The sequence below is a fragment of the Primulina tabacum genome, chromosome 18 (assembly GCF_025594145.1).
Source record: "Primulina tabacum isolate GXHZ01 chromosome 18, ASM2559414v2, whole genome shotgun sequence".
Classification (NCBI taxonomy): domain Eukaryota; kingdom Viridiplantae; phylum Streptophyta; class Magnoliopsida; order Lamiales; family Gesneriaceae; genus Primulina; species Primulina tabacum.
In genome coordinates, this window is record NC_134567.1 from 16,737,414 (window position 1) to 16,760,457 (window position 23,044).

General features: G+C 37.1%; 1 protein-coding gene across 1 annotated transcript in view; it reads left to right on the top strand.

The window, feature by feature from the left end:
- Positions 1-4,274, top strand: part of LOC142532322 (uncharacterized) — a 28,140-nt gene extending 23,866 nt beyond the window's left edge. The window contains 1 exon segment of the mRNA XM_075638642.1: positions 4,195-4,274. Within this exon segment, the coding sequence (XP_075494757.1) occupies positions 4,195-4,274 (80 nt within the window).
- Positions 4,275-23,044: the final 18,770 nt, after the last annotated feature.

Below are 23,044 nucleotides of genomic sequence, written 5' to 3' on the forward strand. Positions count from 1 at the left end.
TGAAGATTGTTGTTTGTCTGGTTTAGCATTTGACACAGATAGTAGACCATTAAGACTTGCCACGATTCAAGTTGAGCCAGATTTGATCATGAAAATCAAAGAAGCTCAAAGAACAGATCAGAATGTACAGAAGTCAATTCAGATGGTCAGATCAGGACATCAGTCTGAATATCAGGTACATGGCTTTGTCCTGTATGTGAATAACCGCTTTGTAGTGCCCGATGTTTCAGATTTGAAACAGAAAATTATGTCAAAAGCGCACTGTAGTCGGTTCAGCATTCACCCTGGTAACAGAAAAATGTACAACGACTTGAAGACACAGTTCTGGTGGAAACAAATGAAATCAGATATTGCCGAATATGTGTCTAAGTGCTTAAATTGCCAACAGGTGAAGGCCGAAAGAAAGAAGCCCGGAGGTTTACTTCAGAGTTTGTCTATTCCTGAATGGAAATGGGATCACATTTCCATGGATTTTGTGACGAAGTTACCTCGATCATCCCGGGGTTGTGATGCGATTTGGGTTGTGATAGACAGATTAACCAAATCAGCGTGTTTTATTCCGTACAGAATGACGTACAGACATGATCAGATGGCTGAGATATATGTCAGAGAGGTAGTCAGATTACATGGTGTGCCGAAGTCTATCGTATCAGATCGTGATCCACGATTCACTTCTCACTTTTGGCACAGTCTGCAGCAGGCTTTAGGTACGACATTGCACCTAAGCACTGCTTATCATCCACAGACAGACGGACAGTCAGAGCGGACTATCCAGACTTTAAAGGATATGTTGAGAGCTGTAGCGCTAGACTTTGGCACTAGTTGGCAAGATTCACTACCATTGTGTGAATTCTCGTACAACAACAGCTACCAAACGAGTATAGAGATGGCACCGTTTGAAGCATTATATGGTAAGAAGTGCAGATCTCCTCTATACTGAGATGATATATTTGAGGTACCAGAACTTGGACCTGATATGATCCGTGAAATGACTGAGAAAGTGAAGATCATTCAGAAAAGAATGAAGACAGCACAGGATAGGCAAGCCAAGTATGCCAATATTAGACGTAGACCATTAGTATTTGAACAAGGAGACAGAGTGTTTTTGAAGATTTCTCCTTTCCGAGGCATTGTTAGATTTGGCAAACGCGAGAAGTTGTCTCCTAGATACATCGGTCCATACGAGATTCTTGAGAAGATTGGCGATCGGGCATATCGACTTGCTCTTCCTCCTTCCTTATCTGGGATACATGACGTTTTTCATGTCTCGATGTTGCGTAGATATATGCCAGATATTTCTCATGTCATTCAGCCTGACGAAGCTGAGCTTGATCAGACATTGAGTTATGTTGAACAACCGATACAGATTCTTGATCGGAAAAAGAAACAGCTCAGAACGAAGACTATTCCACTAGTGAAAGTCCAGTGGAGTCGTCATGGCACCGAGGAAGCGACTTGGGAGACAGAAGCAGATATGAGACAGAAATATCCCGAGTTATTTCTATGATGTGAGTGTTCATTCCATTTTCGATTACATTGCCTCTTTTACTTGATTTAATTGATTGTCTACGATTTCGAGGACGAAATCATTTCTTAGAGGGGGAGAAATGTAAGGCCCGAGAATTTGATTATCATAATCAGATTTGTGTTGTTGATAATTAAGGTAGTTGTAGACGCCTTGTATCGGACCGGAAGAGACGAGAAAGTAGATGCAATTATAGATATGAGATGAACTCGGCGCATATGCGCCACTAGACCGGCGCACATGCGCGAAAAGTACAGAAGTATCGGCGCACATGCGCGAGATAAGGCGCGCATATGCGCGACACCTCCAAAACCTTTGGCGCATATGCGCAAGATGAAGAGCGCATATGCGCGAGGTGTTAAATTTTCCTTGGCCGAGACCAGTAGGTCTCGCGCATATGCGCGGGTAATGTTGCGCATATGCGCGAGACGTGTACTCCAAAGGATGAGCCATGTGTTCTTAGCCATGCAATATATATATAGGGATTTGTTTCATTCTTCCTCAATTCATCAGCAAGAACCGAACGACTCTAGAAAAAAGCTTCACTTTTCTTCGGCTCTTAAATTGTGATTTTGAAAGATTCATACCTCCAAACTTTAATCCGATTTCGGTTTGAGCTCCTCTCTTCAAGGGCTACAAGAGGATGTAAGTATCTTTAAATTTCAACATGTTCTGAAATGTGAAAGTTGAGGAAAGATTGATATGATTGAAATTATATATTCTTGAGATTATAGATGTCGTATATTCGCAACCGGATCGAAGAAATAGTACCGTATGCATTTGTTATGAATTTTAGCATATCTTGATTGAGAATATGCAGATTTTGAGAGTATGATGTATATATGATGTTGATTATTCATTGTTGAGAATTGATATAGATTTGTGTTGAGATTTGAATTGATCGGTATTGAGAAATTACGTTGTTATGCCGTCAAATGGTACCGAGGTCAAGTATTGAATTGGATATGTGTTGATTGAGATTAGAGATTGATAGAATATGTATCACATTTCCATTTCAGATTTGATAGTGACAGATTCCTCATCGAGACTTCGACATCGACAGACATTGTGCGACGAAAGGTATAATGCATGTTTTGTTTGGGGAAGACACAACTCAAATGAGATTCAGTTTGAGTTTCCCAACAAAATCACGTACTAGAATTATTGTTTATCTTTTTATATGATTGTGATTTGTTTATAGATTTATATTCAAATATATTGATATGATGATGTCTTGTTTATAGATTTATATTCAAGCCTTTGAGATAGGAGAGTCATTGGCAGACTTGCCAAACTAGATGTTCGGTGGTATCGATGCTTCGGATTAGATTCACTCTGATTGTAGACATTCGATACAGACATGACCGAAGTCTAGGAATAAGACGTACAGTTACCCCGATTGGGAGGGTAGGTGACAGACAGTGACGTCTTATTCACACCGGGATCCCTAGAGTAGAGTCGATTCGAGTCAAGACATGATTTGATTTGAGTTGCAGGTTTAGATAGATCGGTTCATAGACTATGGAGCCCTTGTTATTGCTTTCCTGCATGATTTATGATTTCGTATCAGCATGTATACAAGTTTTATACTGGGATTTGTTCTCACCGGAGTTTCCGGCTGTTGTTATGTCTGCATGTGTGCAAACAACAGGTGGGGCAGGATCTGGGTCACGTCAGAGATGAGATCAAGATAGCGTGGTGACTACGGGCGCAGAAGATCACTAGTGATGTTGTACTAGATTTGTACTACTTGTAGTTTATGGTTTGTATTAAACACAAGTGATGTGTTTGTAGTAGAACATGACATGTATATTATATGTGTTGTAATTAAATAAATAAAGATATTATGCTTAGTATTTACATTTGAATTAATGTTAAAAAGCGAAAATTTGACCCACATTTTGAATAAAGATCCAATTAATCATGAAAAGAATGGAGTTAGAGCCCGGGTCCCCACACAATCCTGATCAAAACCCGATCATGCTTTACCGGGGGAGAGGTCCCCGGACACGTTCTACGGCTTCCAAACCCGTAACATAATTTGTCACAAGACAATTCGCATACCTCAAAAACATAATACATTTCTTTTTGCACGTCAAACATACTAACACATTTTACATGCTTGCCCAAGACAAAAAGTCCAGAATACCTCGCGCTCGGGCGGTAACATCTTACCGCTCGAGCGCTCTCCGTCCAGAAGGCCTGGTGCTCGAGCGGTAGAATCTTGCGCCAGAGCGCCGCCTAGCAAAACGATCTGAAGAACACATTTTTTTATGACATCACAGTTTGAGCAGTGACACGAGAATGATCATAATTCAGTCGTCTCTTGTCCGAAAATTACGAATTTATTGTTAAATTATAGATATCAAAAAGTAATATGTTTTGTATGTTGGAAGCTTTTCCACGAAACCGATCGAAATTTGCAAGATTCGAAATGATAGCGGATTCGATTTTTGAGATCTAAAAGTTGTTCCAAATACGTTCCAAGCATCATCGCTCAAACATAGATTTTTACATTCAATAAGCATCAAAATATTTACTATGACAAGATCGATGCGAAAATGAAAGAATATACATGCCTTGATGATTTATGCTCACGATACAACGAATATCGAAGCGAGGAGATGCAAGAATCGATCTGGGACAACTTGTGGCACTATTTTTTCTAGAAAAAGGGCTTGAATCTACCGAACTTTTCAAGGAGGAGGTTGAGATGGTGGTTGCTGAAAGAAGGGCTCAAGAACCCTAGTTTTCCCATTCACAATAAAGAAAACACAAAGTGTGAGTGTCTGTGCGCCGATGGGTGTGTGTGTGTGATTATTAGGGTTAATTAGGGGCTAAAAAAATGCTCAGTCATATAATTAGTGATTAAATAATAATAATACAATTATTTATATCACTCAAAGAATTAATAAAATAATTAAGTGCCAAATTTTCAAGATTAAAATACAAAAATTCAAATTAGTATTTTTGAAAAGTTTAAAATCTTAAAATCACCAAATAAACTAAATTAGACTTTAAAATACTTAAAATTTCATAAATCATTTAAAATACAAAATTTCTTGACTTGAAATAAAATACAACATTTTTCATTAATCGTCTAAATCGTCACTGATCTTTTTTCCCGAGCTCGTATCGAATATTCGCTTGAAACATAAAACTCAAGAAACCATTTTAACGTGCATCAAATAAATATGTAATAATTTAAAATAACGTAAAATCATAAATCGCATCGTCAAAAATCATTTTAAAATTAAATAAATAATTTAACAATTTAATAAATGCATGAGTTTACATGTAATAATTATGAAACGGCCTCTTTCCCTGCTGTCTCTGGAAAGGTCTCTTAAATTGTTGTTGTTGTGAGTGATGCTGCTGGGGTGCCTGATAGGGCCTCTTGCCCTGCATGTCATTCTCAATATCCCTCTGGTCCTGCTCTGCCACCAAGGTTCTCAACACAGCAATAGCATAAGTTGTCAGACCAATAACTCTAACATCACGGCGCATGACCGGCCGTAATCGATCAATGAAATGCCTCAGCTTCTCCCGGGCATCATTCGCCATTAGGGGCCCAAAGTGAGACACCCTCTCAAACTTCCTTACAAACTCTGCTACGATGTTGTCTCCTTGTCACAAAGTCATAAACTCAGTGAAGTTTTTGGAATAGAAGACCTCCTTAAAACAAATCCAAGTCAGGGTCTGCAAATTTACTGACACAGACGTGCTCACCGATCACAATCTAGCGTCCTCTTTCAACAGAAAAGTGGCACATCAGACTCTGTCTGAATCCTTCATCTCCATAAAAGTTAATATCACCTCGATGGACTTAATTCATCCCTCAGCTATCATCGGGTCAGTATTCGCCGAGAACTCCTTTCTCATACACAGCCTCTGGCATGGGTTTCGCTCCCGTATCCACCCCCGTATTGTTCCCCGCAAACTGTGCAAAGAATTGTGTCATCTCTGCAAGCATCTGTGCCTTCATATCTTGCGGTGAATAAGGAGGAGTGGTCCTCTCCCCATCCCGAGCCTCTCTATCCACTTCACCTGCTCCACGTGCAATCATACGTCTTGGAGGCATACTGTTCCAATATTTACCCAACACGTAAACCAACATGCAAAAACATAATATCCATATCCTAAGATGAACGTAAATAGAACTTAAACATGTTCATGTTGAAATCGTGAGTTTTATTCTTACTAAATGAAAGAATTTAAAACCTTTAAAACTTACAGAATTGAGGCGTGACTTCGTGAGCTTCTCGCGACTGACAGTACGCTTAAATTTTTACAAGAACACCGCTCTGATACCAACTGTAATGTACCGTAACTCTAAAACTATATACAATTTGCGAAAAATAAAATTTTTATTAAATAAGTAATAATGTCTCAAATTGCAATATAAATAAAATGCGTGATTAAAAAGTCCAGAATACCTGGCACTCGGGCGGTAACATCTTACCGCTCTAGCGCGCTCCATCAAGAAGGCCTGGTGCTCGAGCGGTAGAATCTTGCGCCCGAGCGCCACACAACAAAATGATATGAAGAACACATTTTTTTATAACATGACAGTTTTAGCAGTGACACGAGAATGATCATAACTCACTCGTCTCTTGTCCAAAAATTATAAATTTACTGTCAAATTAAAGATATTAAAAGATAATATATTTTGTATGTTGAAAGATTTTCCAGGAAACCGATCGAAATTTGCAGGATTCAAAATGATAGCAGATGCGATTTTTGAGATCTAAAAGTAGTTCCAAATACGTTCCAAGAATCATCGCTCAAACATTGATTTTTACGTATAATAAGCATCAAAATATTTACTATGAGAAGATCGACGCGAAAATGAAAGAATATGCATGCCTTGATGATTTATTCACACGATACGACGAATATCAAAGCGAGGAGATGCGAGATTCGATCCGGGACAACTTGTGGCACGATGCTTGCTAGAAAAAGGGCATGAATCTACCAAAATTTGCAAGGAAGAGGTTGAGATGGTGGTTGCTGAAAGAAGGGCTCCAGAAACCTAGTTTTCATCTCAAAAAAAGAAAACACAAAGTGTGTGTGTGTGCGCCAATGGATGTGTGTGTGTTTATTAGGGGTTAATTAGGGGCTAAAAAATGCTCAGTTAAATAATTAGTGATTAAGTAATATTAGTCTAATTATTTAATCTCACTCAAAGATTTAATAAAATAATTAAGTGCCAAATTTGCTAGATTAAAATACAAATATTCAAATTAGTATTTTTGAAAAGTTAAAATCTTAAAATCACCAAATAAACTAAATTAGGCTTTAAAATACTTAAAATTTCATAAATCATTTAAAATACAAATTTTATTGACTTGAAATAAGATTCTACATTATTCATTAAACGTCTAAATCGTCACCGGTCTCTTTTCTCGATCACGTATCGAATATTCTCTTGAAACATAAAACTCAAAAAAATATTTTAACGTGCATCAAATATATATGTAATAATTTAAAATAATGCAAAATCATAAATCATGCATCGTCAAAAGTCATTTTAAAATTAAATAAATAATTTAACAATTTAATAAATGCATGAGTTTACCTGTACTAATTCTGAAACGGCCTCTTTCCCTGTTGTCCCTGGAAAGGTATCTTAAATTGATGTTGCTGTGAGCGATGCTTCTGTGGTGCCTGATAGGGACCTCTTGCCCGGCCTGCCATTCTTAAAATCCCTTTGGTCCTGCTCTGCCGTCAAGGGTCTCGACACAGCAATAGCATAAGTGGTAGGACCAGCAACTCTAACATCATGGCGCAAGACCGGCCGTAATCGATCAATGAAATGCCTCAGCTTCTCTAGGACATCATTCGCCATTAGGGGCACAAAGTGAGACACCCTCTCAAACTTCCTTTTAAACTCTGCTACACTGTTGTCTCCTTGTTGCAAAGTAATAAACACCCTGGTCAGGCGAGAGCGTACTTCCTCAGTGAAGTACTTGGAATATAAGACCTTCTTAAAACAAGTCCAAGTCAAGGTCTGCAAATTTACTGACACAAAAGTTCTCTCCCATCACAATCTAGCGTCTCCTGTCAACAGAAAAGTGGCACATCAGACTCTAAATCCTTCAGCTCCACAAAAGTTAAAATCACCTCGATGGACTAAATCCATCCCTCATCTATCATCGAGTCAATAGTCCCCAAGAACTCCTTTCTCATACACAGCCTCTGTCATTTGCCTCGCTCCAGTATCTACCCCCGCATTGTTCCCTGCAAACTGTGCAAAGAACCGTGTCATCCCTGCAAGCATATGTGCCTGCATATCTTGCGGTGAATGAGGAGGAGTGGTCCTCTCCCCATCCCGAGCCTCTCTATCCTCTTCATCTGCTTCACGTGCAATCATACATCTAGGAGGCATATTGTTCCATATTGGTCCTCTCCCCATCCCGGGACAACTTGTGGCACGATTCTTGCTAGAAAAATGGCGTGAATCTAAGAAATTTTCAAGGAAGAGGTTGAGATGGTGGTTCCTGAAATAAGGGCTCAAGAACCCTAGTTTTCCTCTCAAAAAAAAGAAAACACAAAGTGTGTGTGTGTGTGCCAATGGGTGTGTGTGTGTGATGATTAGGGGGTTAATTAGGGGCTAAAAAATGCTCAATTAAATAATTAGTGATTAAATAATACTAATCTAACTAATTAATCTCACTTAAAATTTAATAAAATTATTAAGTGCCAAATAAAAAATGCTCAATTAAATAATTAGGCTTTAAAATACTTAAAATTTCATAAATCATTTAAAATACCTATTTTCTTTAATTGAAATAAAATACCACATTATTCATTAATCTCCTAAATCGTCACACATCTCTATTTCCGATCATGTATCGAATATTCGCCTGAAACATAAAACTCAAGAAAATATTTTAACGTGTATAAAATAAATATGTAATAATTTAAAATAATGAAAAATCAAAAACCATGCATCGTCAAAAATAATTTTAAAATTAAATAAATAATTTAAAATTTTAATAAATTCATGGGTTCGTGTACTAATTCTGAAACGGCCTTTTTCCCTGCTGTCCCTGGATAGGTCTCTTAAATTGCTGCTGTTGTGAGTGATGTTGCTGGGGTGCCTGATAGGGCCTCTTGCCCTGCCCGTCATTCTTAATATCCCTCTGGTCCTGCTCTGCCGCCAAGGCTCTCGACACAGCAATAGCATAAGTGGTAGGACCAACAATTCTAACATCACGTCGCAAGACCGACCGTAATCGTTCAATGAAATGCCTCAGCTTCTCCCGGGCATCATTTGCCATTAGGGGTACAAAGTGAGACACCCTCTCAAACTTCCTTACAAACTCCGCTACGATGTTGTCTCCCTGTCGCAAAGTCATAAACTCCCTGGTCAGGCTGAGAGCGTACTACCTCTATGAAGTACTTGGAATAGAAGACCTCCTTAAATTAAGTCCAAGTCAGGGTCTGCAAATTTACTGACATAGACGCGCTCTCCCATCAAAATCTAGTGTCCCCTGTCAATAGAAAATTGGCACATCTGACTCTGTCTGCATCCTTCAGCTCCATAAAAGTTAATATCACCTCGATTGACTTAATCCATCCCTCAGCTATCATCGGGTCAGTAGGGTTGGATCTTCGTTTTCTCGTGCCCAAACACAACGAAATTTTTAAAAATTTTAGCTCTTGACATTCAAGATGTATATGGACACTCGTTTGGTTTTATAATTAAACATTCATAGGACGTTAAAATATATACCTTTGGTGAAAGAATCAATATGCTCCAACTACTCCGGTATAAGCGGATGTAGCTCTTGATGAGTTCCCTACGAACTTTCTTCAAATCTCCTTTCTTTAATCTTCGAATCAGGTCCACGACCAGATTACTTGTTCCTTTTGTAGCTTGCAATATAAAATTAGAATAACTTTTGCGTAGAGATCAAAAATTCCAGAGGCGGCTCAAACCTTAAACTCGCTTTAGGGGTGGCCGAATTTTGGAGGAGAAGGGAGGAGTGATTTTCGAAATTCCCTTTGCTTGGTGGCTAGGGTTTTCGAAAATTGTGAGTTCAATTCTCTTTAGCCCTGAACCTAATACACATATATATAAGCCTAGACCCCATTAAAAAAAATTTAAATACTTAATGGGCTTAATCAATTAATTATTCTAGTCCAACTAGTATAATTAATTACTTAGTGTTTTAAAGTCCAATTAAGAACTTTAATAATTTGCATGTTGGTCTTGTACTTCTACAAGCCCATAATACATACGCCCATTACATTTAATTTAAATCTTTTTTAAATTCAACATTTGAATTTAATAATTAAATTATAAATTCAACTCCTTGAATTTATCACTTCCAAAATTTAATATTTAATAAACTCAACTTTTGAATTTAAAAATTTAAATTCTCAAATTTTATAAATTCAACTCCTTGAATTTATTCTCTCCAAATTTTATAAATTCATAAATTCAACTTCTTGAATTTACTATCTCATAAATTCAACTCCTTGAATTTATTTTCTCAAAATTTGATTATCAGAAATTCAACTCCTTGAATTTACTATATTATAACATAAATTCAGCTTCTTGAATTTATTCTGTCAACGGGAACAAATGATCCAGTGCTTATGTGACCCTCAATGGTTAAGGGATACAGCTAGCCGTGGGTTCACAACTCTTTGAGATTCAGGACATAATCCTTTATTCAGGCTTACTCTAATTTGTCCCATTCTATTATTCAACAATTGATCATGAGAATGTCAAAAATCATATTTCTGATTAAACCCATCGAATCATGGTAAGAGCGTCTCGTAGCAGCGCCCCATGATTTCCTAGGTATAACTGATAGTGCCTGGAGGAATCAGTCGGTTATGATTAACGTACAGTAATGTCCCTTCATCTCATATCTCGATCGAATCCGCAACCATTGGTTCATCGAGGGTTGCATATTAATTCGATAACTATGTGACATATATAAATAGTGGCACCGCAAATACTATTGGAGAACTCCTTCTCTAATGTACATCTCATACTCTGGCCAGAGATTCCATGCACTATTATTTCATCATATCACATAGGATATCCACACCCGTAGGTGAGTGGTGAATTCCCGACTACAATGTACTGGCTCCTACATGTGTCGCAACTGTACCCAATCTCGCCACCTGAAGACTCTCCTAGAGTCGGTAAACGAGTCAATGCACAGCCCTAGCATATAGAGCCTCAGTGTTGTCCCGAGTCGTAAGGACTAATTGTGTACAATCTTAACCACAGACTTATCATCTCGATGAATGATAACCACTTGGAAAGTCCGAGAGAGGGTTGTTCGGTATAATCATCATATGAATACCCATCTGCACGTTTTGACATCTCTATGCCCTTACCTAGAAACGCGGTACACAACATCACAGACGCTAGTCTCGAGCTCAAGCGACATTTATCCATGTTTTAGGCGGCTGAATCGACTAGGAACGGATTTAGAATATGCAGTGTCTACAAATGAGTTTCAACATCGAATTACGATTCATTTGTATTAAATCATAATCAAGGACTTTATCTATGATGATTGCATGGGTATACAGATAAAGTAAAACAAAACCATGAAAAGTCAAACTACATTAAAATAAAGATTGTTTATTACACTTGAGTTAATAAATTTCCTAGCCAACCCTTGGCTTGCAGGGCATCTACTCTAACAATCTCCCACTTGCCCTAGAGCCAACTACCCATAACTTTAATCCAATTGCATCGCAATGCTTATCAAACAATGGTCATGGCAAGGGCTTTGTAAGTGGATCAACAACATTATCTGCAGAGGGGACTCTTTCGACTGGTATGTCTCCTCTTCCCACAATCCCCTGTATGATGTGGAACTTCCTCAGTACATGTTTGGATCACTGATGAGACCTTGGTTCCTTTGCTTGTGCAAAGGCACCAGTGTTGTCGTAGTACACCAGGACTGGATCAACTCCATTAGGAATAACGCCCAACTCTTGGACAAAATTCCTCATCCAAACTACCTCTTTGGCTACAGCAGATGCAACAATGTATTGAGCTTCAGTGGTGGAATCTGCAACGGTGTCTTGCTTGGAACTTTTCCAAGAGAAAGCCGCACCATGTAGCATGAACACTAAACCAAAGGTGGATTTCGAATCACCTATGTTACATTGGAAACTAGAATCAGTGTAGCCTTCCAATTTTCAGTTCTCCACCCCCATAGACCATGAAAAAGTTCTTAGTCCTTCTAAAGTACTTAAGAATATCTTTCACGGCCTTCCAATGCATTGGACCAGGGTTCGCCTGATATCTGATTGTAACACTCAGAGTGTAAGCAAAATCGGAACGTGTCGATATCATATCATACATGATTCTTCAAATGTCTGATGCATATGGAATACGTGTCATCTTCTCTATCTCCTCATCAGTTTTGGGACACAAAGCTTTAGATAGAGTAACACCATGACTCATTGGTAAGTATCCTCTCTTGGACTCTTCCATAGAGAATTGCTTCAAGATTGTATCGATATAAGTGGCTTGGGTGAGCCCCAACATCCTCTTGGATCTATCTCTATAGATTAGTATTCTCAATACATAGGATTCTTCACCAATGTCTTTCATGGAAAATTAACTTGCTAACCATACTTTAGTTGATTGCAGTAATCCTACGTCATTCCAAATGAGTAGGATGTCATCAACATAAAGTACTAGTAATGTCACTGCACTCTCACTAACTTTCTTGTACACTCATGGTTCCTCAGGGTTTTTAGCAAAACCAAATTACTTGATATTGCTATCAAATCTGAGATTCCAAATCCTTGATGTCTACTTGAGATTATATATTGATCTCTGAAGTTTGCATACCTTATGCTCACGTCCTACTGATGTGTATCCCTCAAGTTGAGACAAATAAATTTCTTCTTTGATGTCTTCATTGAGGAATGAAGTCTTTACATCCATTTGTCATATCTCATAGTCATACCATGTTGCTATGGCTAGTAGTATTCTAATGGACTTAAACATAGCAACTGGTGAAAAAGTTTTTCCATAGCCAATTCTTTGCCTTTGAGTATAACCTTTTGCAACAAGTCTTGCTTTGAAGGTCAATACCTTCCCATCCGCCCCAAGATTTCTTTCAGGTGGATCCACCAATATCAAGACTTGGTTTGAATACATAGAGTCCATCTCAGACTGCATGGCTTCAAGCCTTTTGGATGAATCAACATCAGATATTGCTTCTTTAAAGTTCATTGGATCACATCCAACACAAGACTCATCATGGTCTTGTTCATGAAGAAGAGTTTATCTAGCAGATGGTCTAATAACCCTATCTGACCTTCTAGGAGCTTATACTTCAACTACTGGATGTTGGGGATTAGGTTCAACTATTATAGTTGAGGGAGTATCTTGAATTTCTTCAAGTTATATCATCTTTCCTTTTCTATCTAATAGAAATTCCCTTTCCAAAAAAGTGTCATTTCTTGAAACAAACACTTTTGCTTCATTGGGGTGATAGAAATAATAACCAACAGAATTCTTTGGATATCTTACATAGTAGCACATAGTGGATTAACTATCCAATTTGTCTCTCACTGTTTGTTTCACATAAGCAGGACATCCCATATTCTGATGTAAGAATATTTGGGAGTTTTTCTCATCCATATCTCATATGGTGTTTTATCCACTGCTTTAGTATGGAGATTGTTCAACAACATTGCCACAGTTTCAAGTGCAAAGCCCCAAACCGATGTAGGCAATTCAGTGAATCCCATCATGGATCGAACCAAGTCCATAAAGGTTCGGTTTTGACGTTCAGAAACACCATTAAATTGTGGTGTTGCTGGTGGAGTCCACTGTGAGAGAATCTCATTCTCTTTTAGATAACCCAAAAATTCAGCACTCAAGTATTCTTCACCTCGATCAGATCGAAGTGTCTTAATACTTCTTTCTAGCTGGTTTTCTAGTTCATATTTGAATTCTTTGAACTTTTCAAATGCTTCAGATTTGTGTTTCATCAAATAAACATACCCATACATCAAATGGTCATCAGTAAATGTAATGAAGTAGGATTGCCCATATTTTGTGCTAACAGTTAGCAAACCACAAACGTCTGTGTGGATCAAATCCAGTAGACCATGTGCATGTTCCACGTTTCCATTGAATGGAGTCTTGGTCTTTTTTCCTTTTATACAGGATTCACAAGTAGGTGAAGAATTTATGTCTAACAAGTCAAACATGCCTTCTCTCACTAGGTTGTGCATCCTTCTTTCAGAAATATGACCTAGTCTAGCGTGCCATATTTGTGCAGGATTTGGATCATCTAACTTTCTTTTGTTTGTTGTTGAAATCCCGTTTACTTGGACATTCACTTATCATTTCCAGAAAATTTCTGGCGCATAAAATTTTTTTTGTCCTGACTTCTTGCAGTGAAATAAATATTTTTTGACTTATCAAGCTTTGTAGGCCCTTTAAGTGTCTTTCAGAGTTCGCCTCTTATTGGGATTGTTTTTCTTGTGAGGGGCAGAACATTTTTTTCCCTTACCTTGTGGGACATTTTTCGTCCTGACGAGAGGTCTATTATAAAAACAACATTTTCCTCTTTCATGGTGATCTCATAAGTCATAAGCATATTGACTAGCTCTTCAAGGCTATCATCTATCTTATTCAAATTGAATTTTACCATAACCCCGTCAAATGAAGAAGAGAAAGACAACAAATTGATGTCATCAAGTAATACGTTAGGAATCACATATTCCAGGCCCACCACATTCTCAATAAGTCCAGTCATATTTACACCACGCTCATGGGCCAAAGTCCATCTTTCATGCGTGTAGTCATGAGCTTTTAAAAATGGTGTGGATCATTATACGAGTTTCATGCACCATGCAACTCTTGCATGTGTATTCGAATGTCAACAGCATTCAACATTTTCTCAAACTGTCCCTACAGTTTATTTGACATAGAAGCGAGCATATTACATTTTAGCTTGCATATTATGGTCCTACCATCATGCATGCTTTGTTAGTTCAGCAGGACTGACATTAATGTGTATGCTATTTTCTCCAAATTCAGAACAATTCTCCCAAAAAGTCTTGCAAATTAGGTTTGGTTAGCTTGTTAATAACAACAATGGATTACGTGACGAAATCGAAAATATACTGATATGGAAACAGAATAATGGTTGCTGATTATTTTAAAATAATTTTAAGATATAAAATATGGATTTTATTTTATAAATCTTACTCCCACTATTTTGACATTTCCACCACCCTCTTACGAAAAAGAGAAATCATATTTCTTTAGTGGGCACGAAGAGTCAAATTAGTCAATTATAATCCCGAATAATATCAGTCAATTATAATTTCTAAAAGGTAGAATTCAATTGCATCTCTATTCAACCTCTGCGTATTTCGCCTCATGTTTAATAAGGACCCAATAATATGACGCCGTTTATTTTCACGTGTCTAACCGACCCGTCAATACTGAATTGTAGTGGACGGTCACGATGAGTTTCCTCAATAATATGAGCTGAAGACATGGGAGTTCCACTCAATTCACATCATATGTCTGGTGGAAGTCACATCTTTTCGGCGTCCTGGCCTCCCCAATAATATGAGATAAACACTGTCTGCGGTTAACGATCAACATGCAACCACGGTTGATGGAAGGTAAGGAAAAACTAAACTCTTTTATTTTTTACTTTTTGGTTTGATATAAATTTTGAATCTTATTCAAAATGAGGGATTTTAATTTTAAAATTATCTCATCATTTTAATTTAAAATCGTGTGCTATGTTTGTATGTTTTTCGGATTCTTGCAACTACATTATTTAATAATATACATACATTCATACTACTATATATCACATATATCATAATATGACATTCAACAATAAATAAATAAGGATGATCGATCCCCAACACTATTACATCCATATGAGCCAGACATGGATCCAGGTCCAAAACCTAGGTGAATGCAGAGATGCAAATGCAACTATTACAAGAGCTTCCAATATTTTACATGTCTTCATCTTGTGCATCACGCCCACCATTTTCCAGTCTTAATCTCCCAATATTTCTAATAATTACATTTAAATAGCCATGGCACATAAGGAAAACATCTCATGGTGTGGGAACATGCCATAAACCAGACCCACTTTAATAATATCAAATATTTACAAAATAAATAAAACAATAAAATATCCTAACACATTGGTCAAGGCTCTCGATCATCCTTCATTTAGTTAATATCAAATATTAAGATCAATTAATTAAATAATTTTAATTATCTGATAAATCATATATCTAATAATTTTATCACTAACCACCACAATTATTAAAAAATTTAATAAATTAAATAAACATCTTTATTTAATTTTCAGTTAAATCAATAATAATTGATTTCTTGTAAAACTCACTTTTACCATAAATAATTTAAATCTTAGTCCAATTATTTATTTTACAAGAAAATTAATAATTTTACAAAAATAAAAAATTAAATTGAACCAATTTTCATAAAATATAAATATAATCCAAAGTTTTGAAAAATCAGAAAATCGCACCCTAGGCCCAAACAATTCAAGTCCATTATCCATCACGGTTCCCGAGACACTCCTGGGCAGCGGTAGGACTCCCGAGTACGAACTATTTCCATGACATCAATGTCACAATCAAAACGAGCTTGCAAAATGTATTTGTTTAAACAACATGAAGAAATTTCATTAGAATAAGAATACATGAATTGTGACACCTCTGACCCATTTTATAAAATAACAGCGGAATTTAAAATTTTTCTTTAAAGGGAGGAAGGATTCAAAATACATTTCCAATATATATACCATCAAAAGAATATACATTATCCAAAAAGTGTTGCGTCAAAATACAAAATATCATTTTGATCATGTATAACAAAATAATCTTTCACTTCCCTCCATCTCTATATGCATATGACCCCGGCTTCAATCAACGTCCTGGTTCGTCACTCTTATCTGCATCACAAGAATAACTGAAATGAGTGTAAAACTCAGCAAGTGGAACTCTTACATAGCAATGTACATAGCATACTCTGTAAAACATGGCTTTAAAAACATTAAATACCATCAACTCTGAATCATGAATAATATAGCAATAATATAACAATAAGATGGTATTTCTCTTTTCTCTGTTGGATTGATATCTATATAGTATCTCTGTCTCTGTACCTATATCCCATCGATATAAATCGATAACTCTGAGGGATATAAGCCTATGGTCGTTGATCAACTAATTGCATGCAATCTATGACTATGTATCTATCAATCCATAAATCATTTTAAACTCTCTTTGGGGCATTTAATCAAACACTTTGTAAACTCTTTTCTCTTGTATTCCCTTTTTCACAATTAAGACATTCAATTGTCTCAAATATACAATCAAGTAATTCAATACCTAATATGGATCAAATGGAAGGGAATAACATGTTAAAACCATTGAAACACAATACATATACTATCATGTGAGCACAAGAATGAGATTCCACTTACAACCAACAAGAACACCTTCAACATAAACCCTTGGTACACAACCTACACAATAAATCATATATAACACCATCAACATCTCAATAATCAAACAACAATACCAATATACCCATAAAATTAACACCATCACCAAACCCATATCATCTCCAACACCATAATCAAAAACAAACTAAACCAGAAGCTTACCTTAGCTCTTTGAACCCTCAAGAACCTTGCTCTCACCACAATCAACCAACAAAAAGCTAAAATCAAAGAGAACAAAAGAAAGAAATTAAGAACCCTAGGTCTCCCTTAGATGAAGAACCGAGAAGAAGAGAAAAAAAATGAGAGAAATGAAGTCAACACTTCTATTTAAGCACTGAAAATCGACAAAACACGCTTATACTGTGCTGGGCGCTCGGGCGGTCATAAATTACCGCTCGGGCGCCGAGGATTTTGCCCAAAACCCAAAGTTCCAGAAGTAGTGGAGCTCGGGCGGTCATAAATTACCGCTCGGGCGCCGCTCTGCGCACCGCCACGCTAAAGATTGCTTCAGAAACGCCTCTTTCTTTCCGAATTAGAAAAAGTTGTAAACTACAAGTTGTAGCCCTATGTCTTTCCTTGAATCTCTCCAAATTTCAGATCATTTTGAGGTCTGAGTAAAACGTTATGCTAAATCTCCCAACATGTGCCACTGGAGGAACGACGAAACGCACGACACACTTCGGGGCTCTTTTGGCTTACCTTCCACAATGATTTGAACAAAACTCAAAATAAGAAAGTTATACCTCTATGTCTTATCTAATCATACAATTGGCCTCATACCAATTGGCTCAACATACGAATTATCATGAATTTAATCGTAACGCCGCTACAATAGCACTACACATCATCTATAACCAACAATACTATAAATCCTAAATCGAAACTCTGAACATCCAAACTATACTTAAACTTGACCAAGTAGTCAATAAACATACGAAAACTTAAACCGTACCGTACACCAAGTTTGGCTATTACATGAATTTAACATGCATAAAATCCTTGAAAAGTTAAGCGGTCCTCGGGTTGGCCTCCGCACAGTCTGAGCCAACTCACTGGTCCCCACCTCTCGTGTCCTCGTACTCATCTTCACCTGCATCGATCAAGTCTAGTGAATCTAAATATTCAACATGTATAAACTGAGAATAGCAAGTAATATACATAATAAAGCCACACGCATTTTAAAGTAGCACATACATACTTAAACTCTGAATATAGTTACATAAACATAGACGTGCCATAATTTCCTAAACCATTTCATAAATGTGCTGCGTCTCATCATCATTTTTGTTAGAGATATGAATCCAAACAAGTGACCCATAACATAATGCGCCTGATCAGACTAAACCATAGTACTGGGCTTGCAGGGATCATCATAGCCTTTCGACCAAACATCCACTCCCACATACATAAGATCCCCGATCATGCTTTACCGCGTGGATTGGTCCTTGGTCATGCTTTACCGCTTCTTAATCCTGAACATAACCCGGTCATGCTTTACCGGAGAGAAAGGTCCCCGGACACGTTCTCTAGCTTCCAAACCTGTAACATAATTGGTCACAAGACAATTCGCATACCTCAAAAACATAAAACATTTTTTTTTGCACGTCGAACATACTAACACATTATACATGCTTGCCCAAGACGAAATGTCTAGAATACCTGGCGCTCGGGCGGTAACATCTTACCGCTCGAGCGCGCTCCGTCCAGAAGGCCTAGTGCTCGAGCGGTAGAATCTTGCACCCGAGCGCCGCCCAGCAAAACGATCTGAAGAACACATTTTTTTTATGACATCACAGTTTTAGCAGTGACACGAGAATGATCATAACTCACTCGTCTCTTGTTCGAAAATTACGAATTTACTAGTCAAATAGAAGATATCAAAAATTAATATGTTTTGCATGTTGAAAGCTTTTTCAGGAAACCGATAGAAAATTCGGAGGATTCGATTTTTGAGATCTAAAAGTTGTTCCAAATACGTTCCAAGCATCATTGCTCAAACATCGATTTTTACATACAATAAGCATCAAAATATTTACTATGACAAGATCGATGCAAAAATGAAAAAATATACATGTCTTGATTATTTATACTCACGATACAACGAATATCGAAGCTAGGAGATGCGAGAACCGATAAGGGACAACTTGTGGCACGATTCTTGCAGAAAAAGGGTTTGAATCTACCGAAATTTGCAAGGAAGAAGTTGAGATGGTGGTTGCTGAAAGAAGGGCTCAAGAACCCTAGTTTTCCTCTCAAAAAAAATTAAAACACAAAGTGGGTGTGTGTGTCTGTGCGCCGATGGGTGTGTGTGTGTGTGATTACTAGGGGGTTAATTAGGGGCTAAAAAAAAGGTCTGTTAAATAATTAGTGATTAAATAATAATAATCTAATGAATTAATCCCAATTAAAAATTTAAAAAAATAAATAAGCGCAAAATTTTCAAGATTAAAATAAAAAAATTCATATTTTTGTTTTTGAAAAGTTTAAAATCTTAAAATCACCTAATAAATGAAATTAGGCTTTAAAATAACTAAAATTTCATAAATCATTTAAAATATCAATTTTCTTGACTTGAAATAAAATACCACATTATTCATTAATCTCCTAAATCGTTACCGATCTCTTCTCCTGATCCCGTATCGAGTATTCGCCTGAAACATACAACTCAAGAAAACGTTTTAACGTACATCAAATAAATATGTAATAATTTAAAATAATGCAAAATCATAAATCATGCATCGTCAAAAATCATTTTAAAATTAAATAAATAATTTAAAATTTTAATAAATGCATGGGTTTACGTGTACTAATTTGAAAACGGCATCTTTCCTTGCAGTCCCAGGAAAGGTCTCTTAAATTGATGTTGTTGTGAGTGATGATGTTGGGGTGCCTGTGTAGAGCCCATAATCAGTACACATAAAACACATGCATTCATTTAAATTGTAAAATTAATTATTAAAATTTAAAATGATTTTAGAGATGCGTGATTTATGAAATTGTATTATTTTAATTATTTATGTTTATTTGATGCACATTAAAATATTTTCTCGAGTTTATGTTACAGGCGAATATTCGATGCGGGATCGAGGGAAAGAGACTGACGACGATTTTTGTGGGGACCCGGACGCTAATTCAATTCTTAATCATCATTAGGATCAATTTATTAATTCAAGTAATTTGGGTCATAAAAAAAATTTCTTTAATTGCGGAACGTAATGGAATCTAACTAATATACAGATTTGTATAAATAAAGTACAAGTCCTGTACAATCTACATTCAATAAAAACTAAGGTTTAACAACTAATTATCAAGTGTTCAACCCTATCTTTAATCCAAGTCCGTAGTCTCCACTCTAATCATGATCTCTCTCTCTTCTTGTCTTGACCCTGATCATGTCCCACCCGTTGTCATGCACACATACAAACAAGACAACAGCCAGATAACTCCGGTGAGAATTATATTCCCAGTATAAACCATGTATACATGCATTTCATATAAACAATATAAAAGCATGAAATAAACATTCATAACATGTATCAAATTCAGAAGCATGAATCAATATAAACTCGGAATATAACATGTATCCAATCCGACACATGGATCAACACAAACTCTGAATCACACTCCGTGACTCATGGACTCGTACTCGACTCGTCCTAATCTAGGGATCCCGATCGGAATAAGAACATACACCCACCTACACTCCCGATCGGGGTGGTGGCATGTTCTTATTCACGGACTTTGGCTCTTTCCATATCGAACTCCAGTAATAGAAGAAACTCCAATTCTATCCACTCCGATATAGCCAAACGTCCGGTGTCTTGACCTAACCGTCACAGACTTTGGCATTTTCACCAATATCCTATCCTGTGACAATGTGCAATGTGCCGGTGACGATTCCATCACTATCCAGCACTAATGTCACAAGATTACTCATTCACAATTAGGCGTAACCGCTTAATGACTCAGTATATAAATCAATAAATCAAAGGTATCAACCTTATACAATTGCAAATATCGATGCAATAAAGTAAAGTATGTGATTTTGGGAAACTCAAGTCAATCGGACTCGAGTTGTGCAATCCCACATCAACATAAATTTATACCTTTGTCTTCGCGGTCTGACGAAGTCGAAGTCTCGAAGTCAAATCTGTCCATATCAATCTGAAATACAATATCGCATAGGCACAATCTCAATATGCAACTCAATTCAAAATCTAATCTGATCAATACTCAAATCAAACATAATCTGATCAATATCGAATCAAGATACAATCTAATCCATATCGACGATATTACGATATAATCGAAATCACTACTGAATCTGATCAATATCAATTTACTGATGTTTCGACGGTATAACAATGCAGTCTCGATAACCCCATCAGTCTCAACATCACAGATATAATACCAGAATTCATAATCAACATTGGTACAAGTCATAATCTAAACAATAACAGACAGTAATCTCAAATCTGTATAATCTCGATTATATCGGTTCTGAAAATCATAACAATTACATACACAGTCTGTTCTTCAATCTGACTTCAAATATACGATGCCTACTATATAAGAAACACCATATATGATTCATATTCAATTATGACAATATCATAATTTCAAATCGTATTTAAACGTAACAAATCATACGTCCAGTTGTAGCCTGTGTCAATAGGAACACAGTACTGAAGTCGGATTCAAAATCAGACAGACGAATTTCTCGTAAATCCAAATTTCCACGACACAGAAAGTTTGAAGCTTCTTTCCTCACATTCTCTCGATTTCCTACTGATTGCAAGTTGTACATATACATATATATATATATCCATGCATGTCTTGACAAACATGGCTTGTTCTTTGTAATACACGTCTCGCGCATATGCGCGACTTCCTTCGGCGCATATGCGCGAGGCCTACTGGTCTCGGCGCTCTACTTTGTAACTGCTGGCGCATATGCGCGACACCACTTGGCGCATATGCGCCAAAAGTTCTGTTCTGAAATTTGGCCCTTGCTCCTCTACGCGCATGTGCGCGTCCTCCTTCGCGCATGTGCGCGCAAGTTCATTTCCGAAGTTTAGCTACTGGACCCTTCGCGCATGTGCGCGCGTATCGTCGCGCATGTGCGCCCAACTCTTCGTCTTCGCACTTGGGTTACTGACCACGTCGCGCATATGCGCGCCGTCAAGTCGCGCATATGCGCGCCATGTTCTGTCCGCGCATCTTGGTTTTCACATAGCTCGCGCATATGCGCGCCTACTCCTCGCGCATATGCGCGAGACCTTCTGGTCTCACGCCACGCCAACAATTTCAAGTTCATGCAATCCCAAACCAAATCTCATGCAATGATTTTCCCGGTCTCTTTCATGCCTTCAATAATCATGTCAATATAATCATATCCATTAGTACCAAATCATTTCAGATTAACAAAAATTAATTCTCGGGCATTACATTTCTCCCCCTCTAAGATACGATTTCGTTCTTGAAATCACAGGCAATCCAATCAGATAAAGAAAGAAATATATAATAGAGGTTAATCAGAAAACTCATTGCAATGAAACAATTCTGAAATCTCAGTCTCACATCAGATTTTGTTTCCCAAATAATTTCTTCAGTATCATAACGACTCCATTGAACTTTCACAAACGGAATAGTCTTCATCCTGAAATATCTTTCTTTCACGAATCTCCGATTTCACTCTGGAATAATCATTCAAGAAGTATAATCTCATAATACCACTCGAAATAGCTCTAACAGAATTAATCTCACAATACTGGCTATACAAAATCCGTATATACCCATCAACAGCTCATAATAAATCAACATTAACATCTCCTATCAACTCTGATAATTCCAATCAAGGTTATATTCAATCTTCCAACATCAAATATCAACAGTCATCATCCGACGTTAATATATTCAATCTATTTATTCTGAGCTGTCTTTATTTTCTTCTAAATCAGTTCCAATTTCTTTTTCATATCTCTGATCCTATCAAATCCAA